Source organism: Notamacropus eugenii, chromosome 3 (genome assembly GCF_028372415.1).
Source record: "Notamacropus eugenii isolate mMacEug1 chromosome 3, mMacEug1.pri_v2, whole genome shotgun sequence".
NCBI classification, from domain to species: domain Eukaryota; kingdom Metazoa; phylum Chordata; class Mammalia; order Diprotodontia; family Macropodidae; genus Notamacropus; species Notamacropus eugenii.
The window spans coordinates 301387544-301399481 of NC_092874.1; the positions used below are offsets into that span (position 1 = coordinate 301387544).

An 11938-nucleotide genomic window follows, 5' to 3' on the forward strand; every position below is an offset into this window, starting at 1 on the left:
TTCGCATGGGTCTCCCCCATTAGCCTGTGAGCTCCCCGAGGCCAGGACTGAGTTTTGCTTTCTCTGTACCCTTAGCATGGTACCTTGACAGGAAGTAGGCCCAAGGTCAGATTCAGAGGCAGCTTCTCAGACTCCAGACCCACATCTCCAGCTGCTCCAGACTGTCTGCTTCCCACCTGACTGCCTCCCAGGGCCCCATGGTGGGGTTCTTGCTAGGCTTAAAGCCTCCATGGACTCTGAGGGTTTCAGCTGGGTCGTGCTGTCTTCCTCCTCAGGAGGACTCTGGTCCGCCCTGGAGCCCCGAGGTCCTTTGCCCTTTCTCCCACACTGCCATGGGTGCTCATTCGCAGTCTTAGCTGTGCTCTCCACTGTCCTGCAGCCCTTAGCACAATCATCATCAAACATGTGTCTATGAAGTGCCTACTATGTGCCAGGCTGAAGAAGGGCTGACAACCTCATGGGGGACCACGTAACCAAGAAGTGTCTGTGGGATGGATTGAAAGGGGTAGTGGGCCCTGGCACCTTCCCATGCAGCCAGCAATGGGCCGTTCTGGGCCTCAGTTTCCTTCTGGGAGAACTCTGCCAAGACCCCTCCCAGTTCTCCCTTTCTGGATCTCCCCACTGCACTGCCAGGTGCCCTGGGAGGATGCCCAGAGGAAGCAGCCGTCCCAGTCCCCGCTGCGGGGCCCGTCTGGGGGCACTGGCCAGTGGGAGTGCCCGAGGCCTGTTCAGAAGCGGGGGCGGGGGTGGAGCGGGTTGGGAAAGGCCGATGGCGCCCTTTGGCCCGCGCCCCAGAAAGGCGGATGCCCAGGGCTGGCGGGGCGGGGCCTGGGGGAGGAGATCAGCCCCGGGGGAAGGACTTTGCGGAGGCAGGGAGCCCGGCGGTGACTGCTCCCGCAGCCGTGGTCCCGGCGCCGGGTGTCTCCGCGCTCACCCCGATCTCCCGGCGAGGCCCCGAGAGCGCAGAGGAGCCGTCTGCGGGCGAGCGCCGAGGCCGGGCTATGGGTGAGCGCCGGCTGCGGGGAAGGGCCTGGGGCCGCACGGGAGGGCGCCCCGCTCCTCTGCAGCGAGGAAGAGGAGGCTCGGAGAGGAGGAAGGGAGGGGGCCGGGCATCGATTATGCTCCTCCTGGATGCCCCGACTTATCCCCACTTTACAGACGAGGAAACTGAGGCAGGTTTGCCTGGCCTGACCCCCCCACTGCACCACCAAGGTTAAGGGCACACCAGGTGGGGGGCAGGCCCTTCCTTGGCTCCCAGAACGGAGCTCTGCCCGCTGGACTGCGCTGAGGGGGGCCGGGGAGGGCGTGGCTCTCTCCCCGAGGAGCAGGGGGGCGGGCGCAGCAAGCCAGAACCAGAGGCGGCCAGGAGGGAGAACATTCCAGGAGGGGGGCACAGCCGGGGGAAATGTCTGGAGTCTGGAAACGGACATTTTTTTAAAAAATTGTTTATTTTTCGTTTTCAACCGTCACTTCCATAAGATTTTTAGTTCCTGCTTTTCTCCCCCTTCCTCTCCTCCCCGCACCCCACGACAGGGTGCGATCCCGCATAGGCAGCCCTTGGACATTCACATTAAACCCACTTTCACATTAGTCATGATGCAAAGAATTAGGACCGATGACAGAAGCCATTTCAGTCCTGGGCTAAGAGGGGTCAGTGGAAATTGTCCTCCTCCGTAAGAAGGGGACAGCTCTCCCCTCCCCCTCCCCCTCCCCCCCTCCCCCAGAGGCGTGGTGCCCCGGCGCTCTGTAAGGAAAGGGGCATAGGAATGGGGGAAGGGAATGCACATTTATTAGTCACCTAGGGAAGCTGAGAATGGAAAATAAATACATTTTTAAAAACCAAACAAAATAAGCACCTACTATGTGCCAAGCCCTTTACAAATTATTTGACCCTCACAAACAACCCTGCACGGTAGGTGCTGTCATCGTCCCTATTTTGTAGACTAGGAAACTAGGTAAACAGAGGTGATGTGACTTGCCCAGGGTCATACAGCTAGAAGTGTCGGAGGCTGGATTTGAACTCAGATTTTCCTCCAATGTGACCCCCTAGCTCCTTAAAGGTGACTCTGCTCTCCCCTGTCTTGCAGGTGTCTTCTCAGAACTGAAGTTCTCCGTGCCCTGGGGCCACATTGCTGCCAAGGCCTGGGGCTCCCTTCAGGGGTCCCCTGTGCTCTGCCTTCACGGATGGCTAGACAATGCCAACTCATTCGACAGACTCATCCCGCTTCTTCCTCAAAGTGGGGCGGGGATTTGGGGAGACCAGGGAAGGGAGGGGGAGAGATGTCGAGGCCCCGAGCTGACCTGGACCCCTCTCCTGCAGAGTTCTACTATGTTGCCATGGACTTTGGGGGCCACGGCCTTTCCTCCCATCATCACCCCGGTTTCCCATACTACCAACAGAACTTTGTGAATGAAGTGTGCCGAGTGGCAACAGGTAAAGAGAGGGAGAGTGGGGGTGGAGGGATGCCCCTTTGGAGAAGCCCACCTTTCCCGTAGCACCTGAGACCTGAGAGGTCTTCCACCCCCAGGTGGCAGAAGGAGAAGTCCCAGAATGAAAAGACAAAGTGTCCTCCATGTCTTCCAGTGTTTTTAAAAGCAAGGGTGGCAGCCCTCTGCTCAGATATGGAGTAACTGTGGGAACCAAGGCCAGGAGACCCCCTCCCTCTCTGGGCCTCTATCCCTGTATGGTAAAAAGAGGCAGCTGGACCATCCCTCTAATGATGAATCGGTAATGGCTCCCTTGGCTGGAGAGGAGGGTCTGCAGCCAGGAAGGTTGCTGGCCCTTGGACAGTTCAGCCCAAGGGGAGGTTCTTGAACCTAAATACTGCAAGGGAGACCTAAGTGGTAATGTCAGTCACCTGTTGCATGGCTAGGAGATGGTACTGATGTGTGTGTTTGTGTTTCCAGCCCTGAAATGGAAGCGCTTTTCCCTCATAGCCCACAGTTTTGGTAAGTACAAGAGGCCAAAGAACCAGGTCCCCTGGGGGAGAGTGGGGGTGAGGAACAGAAGGAGATTTGGTTCTGCGACCTTCACAGGACAGATGGTTTGCATCTAGCAGTCAGTCCACTTGGCAGAGCCCTGGTCAGGAAAATGAAGTCCCAAGACCTCCAGCATCTGGTCATAGATGTAGCAGAGAATGGGGATCCCTTCAGAGAGGGAGGATGCCAGGGCTGGTGAGGACACAACAGTCCCTATCCTCCTAGAGCTGGCAAACTGTGGGCCCTGACACCACAGGGGAAGGATGTGCATCCATGCTCCCTGGATGCCGGCCCTGGAAGGGAGGAGGGGAATCACAGACTCCTTTTCTGTCCTGCAGGCGGTGTCGTTGGTGGCATGGTAAGTCCCTGTGCTTGCTGCAGCCTAGCTGGGTCTGAGTGGGGAGGATGAGGGGTGGCAGCTCGGAAGGAGAGCCCACATGCTGAGAGCCAGAACCCTGGGCTACTCACCAGTTCTGGGCAGCCCAGGGCAGGGGTCAGGCAGCACTGAGCCAGAGGAGCCCCTGGGGACTAGCCAGCCTATGAATGCAGCGGCCACCCTTGGGATGGGGAGGTGTCACAACCAGCTGGCCTCCCCTTCCCCCATTGGCTGCCTAATAACAGCAAAGACCTTCTGCTCATTCTCCACAAAAGCCAAGGTCAGGGGCCCCAGAGCCAAGGAGGACCTTGTCTGAAGTCACTCTCTGGCAGATCTGGACACGGTGTCCAGCGTCCCAGGTGGCACTGCCCATGATCTCCAGTCCCCACAACCTTCCTGGGAGTGGGGCAGTTTCATCCCCATTGTAGAGGCTTTGGGGAAAGGGGGATTTGCCATCTTGGGACTTGAACCCTCTGAGGTAGGCCACCGGCTCCTAGAGAGTCAGACCCAGAAGGCTGTGCCCAGAGTTAGTACTCAAAGCCAGTGCACATTTAGGGTCAACTCTAGCTGAACCTTCTGGAGTCACAGTCAATCACTAAAGTGATAGTAAGTTCCTGCTGTGCCAGGCACCGGGGATACAACTACATGGAAAAGAAATTCCCTACCCTGGAGGTGCTTCCAACCTCCTGGGGGCCAGCTCAAAAAGGGAAGCTTCCTCTCCAAAGCCTTGGGAATGGTGGAATGGTGGGCAGCAGATGCAGGGCATTTCCTTCCTCCTCATTTCTCCTCCTCCAGTTTTCCTGCACCTTCCCGGAGATGGTGGATAAACTAATACTGCTTGATTCCTTTCCCTTCTTCGTGGACTCTCCGGTGAGGCCCTGGATGGAGGCTGGGAGGCCATGGGAGGAGGGGTGTGACTCAGAGGACCCCAGCCTGCTTTGAGCTGAGCCCCTCAGGGCATCAGATCCTGGTTCCAGAGACTCCCTCCTCCATCACTGCGGCTATAGCAAGGACTGGGAGGGGGAGGCTAAGGAGGTATGAGGTCTGCCCAGGTAAACCAGAAGGGTACAAAATGCCTTATCTGGGCATGCCACGCCTTGGCAAATCTGACTCTTCTCTTCTGGTGAGATCAGTGGAAGTTATCATTCTCATTGTTCAGATGAGATGACTTAGTCTAGAGCCACACCCTGCAAGTTTTCTTGACTTCTAGTCTGTTCACTGGCCCACATTGTCTCACCTTGCCTCTCTGGGATTACGACTTTTCCCTTCCCAAGGAGAGAGGGTAGCAGCCACCCTCAAAGGATTGAGAGCTGGCAGAACTCTGTGGAACTGAGAAGGGAACTGAACCCCAGAGAGGGAAAGGGTCAGTCACCCAGGTGGTCAGTGCAGGACCAGGATCTGAACCCATACCCCATGGGTCTCAAGTGTTTGTTACTTGGACCCAACGTGGCCAAAATTTGTACTGTAGTTGGTATGTTCTTACGAGGAGTCAAGGTTAGATTGTAACAAGTGAGCAGGGTGCCAGTGCCCTTTATTACACTTGGAAACACAGCCTGGCATCTGAAGAATGCCTGTTCGGTCAGTCCCGGCCTGATGAGTTTAAGGGCAACAGAGGGAAAGACACCAGGCCTCCTTTCAGCTAGACTCTGTGTCCAGGCTGGCAGGGTCGCTGCCCTGGGTTTCTTACGTAAAGGATCAGTTCCTGAGCAGCATTTTGAACCCTGGCAGGTGTAGCTTTTGGCCTTGAGTCCAGCCTGCCCCTGCCCATGGTATTGCCAGGGCTGCTAGGGTTGGGGAGTACCTGATGGACCATCTGAGCTGGAAGGTTGAAGGAATCGTCTCCCCGTGCCAGAGCAGTGATGGGGAGAGTGGTGCCCGCTCCCCAGCCATGCCCCCTCCCCAAGCTGTGCCTGAACCCTAGCGGTGCCCAGAGGAGGCATCCAGCTGGGGCGTGTGGGCTGGTGCAGAAGGCTTTTGGGGGACACCCAAAGAAGCAATGGGGGATGTCAGAGGCAGCAGCCAGGGAAGGTCTGACTGGACTCCAGGGCAGGAGCTAAATCTCATGCTCTAGGAGGCTGGCCACTGGTCATATGCTCTGAGGCTGGAACTGGCCTCCTGCAGGAGCCAGGCGAGCTCTCCTTTCCTCCCAGACCACATCTGCCCTTGGGAGTGAAGAGGAGGGAGGGCAGCAGCCCCTGGCCCAGCCCCTGATGACTGCTACCGCCCTATGGAAATGAAAGAGAGGCCTCTGGAGGGCAGGTGCTGTTGGTGCTGCCGGTGCCCGCTGCAGGGCTGGGCAGGAGCAAGGAAGGCTAGCATGGGATCTGAGCTCCAAATGAGCCACACCCTCAGAACTGCCCATCTCCACCCCCAGGAGATCCACAACCTGCTGACTTACCGACGGCGCAGCATCGAGCATGTGTTTCAGGTAGAAGCCAAACAGGGAAAGCCCCGCAACGTGGTCAGACCCGAGGAGATGCTGCAGAGGTAGGGAGGGGGGGAAGGGTGGGGAGGGGCTTCCCTCTCCCAGATCCCAGAACTCTTGGATACTCCTGCGGGGTGGGGCATGTTCTCTCCCCATCTCTCTGGATCTTTAGGTCTTGCCCAGAATAAGCACGTCAGTCATCCAATCATTCAGCAAGCACTTTGTGCCAGATGCTGTTTCCCCCACCTGTGGGACACACATAAACCGTTACACACGCTCACACACATGTATGTGGTGGGGAGCTGTGATTCCGCCTGTGGGCCAGCCTCCCCTTGTCAGTAACTAGACCCACAGCATCAGCTCTCTTCATTTCTGGTTCGTGTGGTCTGACAGCCGACAGTATTTCTCTGCTTTTCTCCCAGAAATGCCTCCTCCCCTTCCTCCCAGTGTATTAATTATGCCTTTCCCCCTTGGCCCCCATTTCCCCAATGCCTCCTGTGCCTTCCCCAGCTTTCTAAAGAACAACCTGCAGGTGGGCGAGGAGTGCGGGAAGCTCTTGCTGGAGAGAGGAACCACCAAGGTGCCGGAAGGTCAGAGAGTCTCCTTGCTGGCCACAGCCTGGGCAGGAAAGGGGGAGGGGGCATCTGTGGAATCCAAACTTGCTTCAAAAAGGGAACAGCCACCTTTAGGTCTGGTCCTGAGGCTTATGGAATGAAGCTGCTTCCCAGCTGTGTGACCTTGGCCAAGTCCTTTCCCAGCACCTTGCCTGAGTTCCATCCTCTGTAGAATGGGGCTTACAGGCCGATCTGGAGGCTGTACCAGCTGCCTCCGGGCCTCCAAATAGGAGAATCTGGAAGAAGCCTTCACTCCCGAGGAGGCACATGGAGGAGGTCCCCAAAGAAGCTTGTTAGACTCAAATGGGTTAATAACATCCAGAAAATGCCACATAAGACCTGGAGTCTTTCAGAACTGTCCAGAGTGGATGTTCTGTGCCCTCCCACTGAGCTGGCATCCTTGTTCTGAATGTTTTAGGTTTGGTGTTGAACCGAGACCGAAGGCTGGGCATGGTGAGTCCTCATCTACTCTTCCTTCTCAAACCTGAAACGTGTGTGCGTGTGTGTATGTCTGTGTGTGTGCATGTGTGTGTATGTCTGTGTGTGCATGTGCATGTCTGTGTGTGCATGTGCATGTCTGTGTGCATGTCTGTGTGTGCGTGTATGTCTCTGTGTGCATGCATGCGTGTGTATGTCTGTGTGCGTGCATGTGTGTATGTCTGTGTGCATGTGTATGTGTGCATGTGAGTATGCGTGTATGTCTATGTGTGCATGTGTGTGTATGTCTGTGTGCATGAGTGTGTGTATGTCTGTGTGCATGAGTGTGTGTATGTCTGTGTGTGCGTGCGTGTATGTCTGTGTGTGCATGTATGTGTGTGTATGTGTGAGTATGTCTGTGCGTGTGCGTGTATGTCTGTGTGTGTGAGTATGTGTGTGTGTCTGTGCGTGTGCATACGTCTCTGTGTGCATGTGCATGTGCATGTCTGTGTGTGTGCATGTGCATGTGCGTGTGTGTGTGTGTTTATGGAACATGTTCGTGGGGGAGGCCCCAAAGAGAGAGACTGAAAAAGACCCCAAACTAAGCTAGTCCATGACGTGACAGAGTTTGCAGTCTCCTGGAGGGGAGCCTGTCCAGTACAGGTAGACGCTGTTGTTTGGTCATATCCGACTCTCTGCGGCCCCATTTGTGGTTCTCTTGGAGTGGTTTGCCATGTCCTTCTCCAGCTCATTTTATAGATGAGGAAATTGAGGCAGACAGGGTGAAGTGACTTGCCCAGGGTTACACAGCTAGGAAGTGTCTGAGGCTCGATTTGAACTCGGGTTCTCCTGACTCTAGGCCTGACCCTCTTCCTCTTGTAGTAGGCTGTGTTTAAATGGAGCTTCCAGAAAAAGTGGGAAAGGGGCCAGGTTGATGTCAGGTGTGAGAAATGGCCAGCAGCTGTTTGTGGTCACATGCAGTCAGTCAACTGGATGGGTCTCTGGAGCTGGACTGTGCTGGTTGTTAAGGTCCAGAGTCTCTATTGGATCTCAGAGTTAATAGGGAGCCACTGGAATTGATTGTGCCTTGTTGAGGCAACTGCTTTGGGAGCCATGGGGAGGCCATTGCCCTATTTCTACGTGGGGACTAGTGACTGCCCCTATGCATTGTCAGCACCTCAAGGTCAGGTCTGTGTCCCAAATGCCTAGCTGGCACACAGTAGGTGCTTAATAAATGCTTCAATTAGGAGCAGCTAGACAAATAGAGCATGAGCCCTGGAGTCAGGGGGACCTGAGTTCAAATCTGACCTCAAATGCTTACTAGCTGTGTGACCCTGGGCAAGTCACTTAACCCTGATGACCTCTATGCTTGAATTCAGAACTGAACTGTGTGGCACCAACCATGAGAGTTCCAGGAAGCTGGAGAAGGGGGAGCTCAGTCCATGTTTGGGGGTGATTAGGAAAGGCCATCGGAGGTTTGCAGGGCCAATGTAGATGAAATGGAGAATACAGTGAGGCCAGATGCCCAAGGGCCTTCTAGATTGACAAGACACTGAACCGAGTCTGAGAGATTCCAGGACCTGAGACTGGTGTGGACTGACCAAGGATGGTGAATCTGGACTGGCCACCAGCTGTGTTTTTCTTTTTGGGGCAGGCAGCTAATAATCATTGGGACTAGATTTGAACTCAGGTCCTCCTGACTCCAGGGCTCATGCTCTATCTGTTGTGCCCCTCAGCTGCCCCTGACCAGCCAAGCCTGGGCGTACAGAGAGCTCCTGCTTCCCAGCTGAACCCCCTTCTCCACATCATCTCCCCCACTGGATTATGAGCTCCTTGAGAGGAAGGAGTCGGCTTCCTCCCTGGACCTCCATCTTTTAGTTCATCCTAAGAAGGGAGGGCCCAGCAACAGTGCAGAGGGAAAGGCCCAGGGCCAGCACTGTACTAAAGGCAGGTCTGTTTCTGATGCTGGGGTCCAGAGGCCCGAGTTGAAAAGGCCAAGCCACAGTAGTGTCCTCCCAATGGGCACCCCAGGAGTGGATGAGCTTCCTTACTCCAGGAATTACTCTGGATAGAAGGAGTGTCTGAGGGGCAGGGGCAGGACTAGCAGCTTCCAGGCACTTTCAGGGGGCCCCAGGGTGACAGAGACCTTGTATCTTCCCCAGGGAAAGCATAACTGTTTAATTTTCTCAGCCCCCCTTTCTAATAGATCCCTTCCCATTGTGGGGGAAAAATCAGGAAAGGCAGGACACCTCCCTGTCACTGGGCCTCAGTTTCCCCATCTATGAAAAGGGAGATCCCAGACCTCTGCTCCTAGGACTCTGGCCTTCTCAGCCTCTGAATCCCTTTCCCACCCACTCCCTCATCCTATTTGCTGACACCAGCTATGGCCACACCCTCATGGGCTCAGGCTCCCAGCAGAACGGTGCCAGAGTCCAAGGCATCGGGTGTGTGATGCTGGCATCATTCAGGGGAGCCTTTGAGCCCAAAGGCAGAGACAGATGTAAGAAGAAACCTTGGCTGGCAGGCAGGGGAGGAACTTTTCCCAAAGAATCTGGAAGCAGTGGAAAAAGTGTGGCTGCGTCATCAGTTTCGGTGCCAGCCCCTTGGTCTGCTCCTGGCCTGGCCATCTCCTTCCCTGAGGCCCAGAGGGTGCTCTGTAAACCTTCCCTGTGAACTGGCAGCCACCTGAGCTGCTAATTTAACCAGCGCCTACAGCACATGTCAAAATAAGTCTGGCCACTTCCTAGATCACAGAGCCTTCAATGTGCAGAAGCATGGACACAGGGAGCCACGGACCATCCTAGGGCAGAAGAGTGATGACAATGAGTGAAACCCAGGAAGGCAGGAAGGTGGGCAGGGCCTTCCACCCCATGGTGATTTCTTATCTACCCTGAGAATTGGGTCACACCAGCATTAATCTCCCTTTAGTACGGTTCCGTTCCAGGTCCATCAGTTAAGGGCCTCAGGACCAAGGCTCACAATCCACTCCCACCAGATGCTGGGAGGCCTGGGACAGCCAGTGGAAATGTAGGGAGAGGGGCTTCAGTCTACCCTCAAGGGGCTGTGTGTGCATTCTCCCAAGGTCAGGGGACCGGGTACCTTTCTAGCTCTAGGCAGGAATCTGTGAAGGACAGATGAGCTATAGAGAAGGCTCAGGCATAGGATGGGGGGGAAGAGCCACAGGGGCGGACCCCAGCTCCAGCGGCCACTCCCTGAGATAAATGCCCCACCCCCCCAGGGCTACGCCTCTGATACGATCCTGATTCTAAATGTAATGCGATCTCTGACCTAGTTTACAAAGGGATGAAGGGACTGCCCCAGAAAGCAGGGCCCAGAAGGGCCAAGCCCCCAATCCTATATCTGAGCCCCCTGCCCACTCACGTGATAATAGCCCCATATTGTGGCTGTGGAGAGCATTGCCGGGAAAAGCCATCACAACCCCCCCGCGAGTCAGACACAAGAGCTTAATGAGCCCCTTGAGTCTGGGCTCCCCGGCCCTGGTGATTTGGACCAGAACACTCTGCAAGGCACCTGTCTGAACCATCTCGTTGGTCCTCACAGCCCTGGGGGGGAGGGGGAGAGGTGCACTATTACTCTCCCCATTTTACAGATGAGGAGACTGAGGCAAACAGGGGCCACGTGGCAAGTAGGGGAGTACATTTGAGGCTGTTCGTACTCGGGTCTCTGGTATCGGCTGCCTTCATTGTCCTAGGGGATACTGAGCCTCGGCCCGGGGTTACATCTCCAGGGAGGGGCCATCAGGATTCAGATCCAGGACTCCAGCCTCCTGGTAGGGCTTAGATCACAGAGGGACACTCCAAACTCCTCACAAATGTCCTGGGAAGACAGCAAGCCCTCCTGGGATATGGGCTGGGAAGCCCAGGAGGTAGAAGGCTGGAGTCACAAAGACCTGGGTTTGAATCCTGCCTCAGGCACTTTAACTAGAAGCGCATGCTCCTGGGCACCAGGAAACCTCTACCTGCCTCAATTCCCCCAACTGTAAAAGAGGGCCAATCTCACCTCCCCCCATTGTTGTGAGGTCCCAGGAAGGGCTCAGCAAACCCCAACACTCAGTACAGATGCTACTTTGTATTGGGAGAGCCAATCATCCTTTGGGGCACACAGGGGAGGGGGGCTGCACTCACCCCAACGTGCTCTTTCCCTCCTAGCCAGAGAATCACTTTGAGCTCATTAGCAAGGACCAGTTGGCCTATTTTTGCAAGAAAATTCAGGCCAGGATCCTTATGGTGAAGTAAGTGCGATCAGCACCCTCTCCCCCCTCCAGACCTGGCATCCCTCCATTCCCCCCAGTCCAAGAACAGCCTTGGTCCCTGGGAGCGGTCCCAATACACCTTTCTTGGATTCGTTCCAGACCCCCCGGGGGGGAGTCTCCTCTGCCCCAAATAATCCAAGGTCAGAGACTGAGTCCATGGACACACCCACATGACCCAGCCCCCCAGCCCAGACGTGGGTGACCCTGACATCCCAGGGACACGAAGTTTCCTGCACTAGTAGACCTGGAGACCCAGGCTCTCAGCACCGCCTGGGGCCCCTCCTCCCCCAAGGGGACCAGCAGCATCTCTCTTCTTCTAGGGCCACTCAAGGATACAACTATTACAGAAAAGTCAAAGAGGGAGAAATCGAAGAGTCGATGGCCAGCATGCTCAATGTTGTGAAGTCGACTCTCAAGGAGGTGAGATGGCCTGGGGCATTGGGGGAGGGGGCAGAGAGGCCGCCCTCCCCCAGGGGATGGGAAATCACTCCGGGTCTCCACTCCAGCGCTATCAGTACGTGGAGATCCCAGGCAACCACTACGTGCACATGCGGGAGCCCGAGCACTTGGCCCGAATCGTTGGCAATTTCTTGGAAAGCAACCCGGCCCCCCAGGCCAACTTGTAGCCCCCTCACGTGGGCTGACCCCAGCCACCAGCATCGCTACACGCCGAGGAGAGATGCCCACTGGTCCCAGTCCCAGGCAGAAGAATCCGTTGGCACTGGCTTCCTCAGAGGGGCAAGGGGCAAGCCCTTCTGGGACCACTCCCAGAAATGACCCTGGGGTGCCTGACAAATAAAGTCTTCCTCCTTGCACTGCCTGGGGCCTGTGTGGGGATGGGGGCTTGGAAGGTG

The 11938-nt window shown here is 56.0% G+C and overlaps 1 protein-coding gene across 2 annotated transcripts; it reads left to right on the forward strand.

Moving 5' to 3' along the window:
* Positions 1-850: 850 nt before the first annotated feature.
* On the forward strand, positions 851-11899 carry SERHL2 (serine hydrolase like 2). Of its 2 annotated transcripts, XM_072596325.1 has the most exons (12): positions 851-1005; positions 2088-2237; positions 2321-2434; positions 2908-2949; positions 3318-3337; positions 4151-4225; positions 5730-5842; positions 6291-6370; positions 6813-6847; positions 10981-11063; positions 11405-11504; positions 11591-11899. In XM_072596325.1, exons 1-12 carry the CDS (start codon positions 1002-1004, stop codon positions 11708-11710), a joined length of 936 nt encoding a protein of 311 aa, XP_072452426.1. In that variant the 5' UTR covers positions 851-1001; the 3' UTR covers positions 11711-11899. The 2 variants fall into 2 exon arrangements, with proteins under 2 accessions (XP_072452426.1, XP_072452427.1); XM_072596326.1 differs by lacking the exon at positions 4151-4225 and having other exon boundaries at positions 899-1005.
* Positions 11900-11938: the final 39 nt, after the last annotated feature.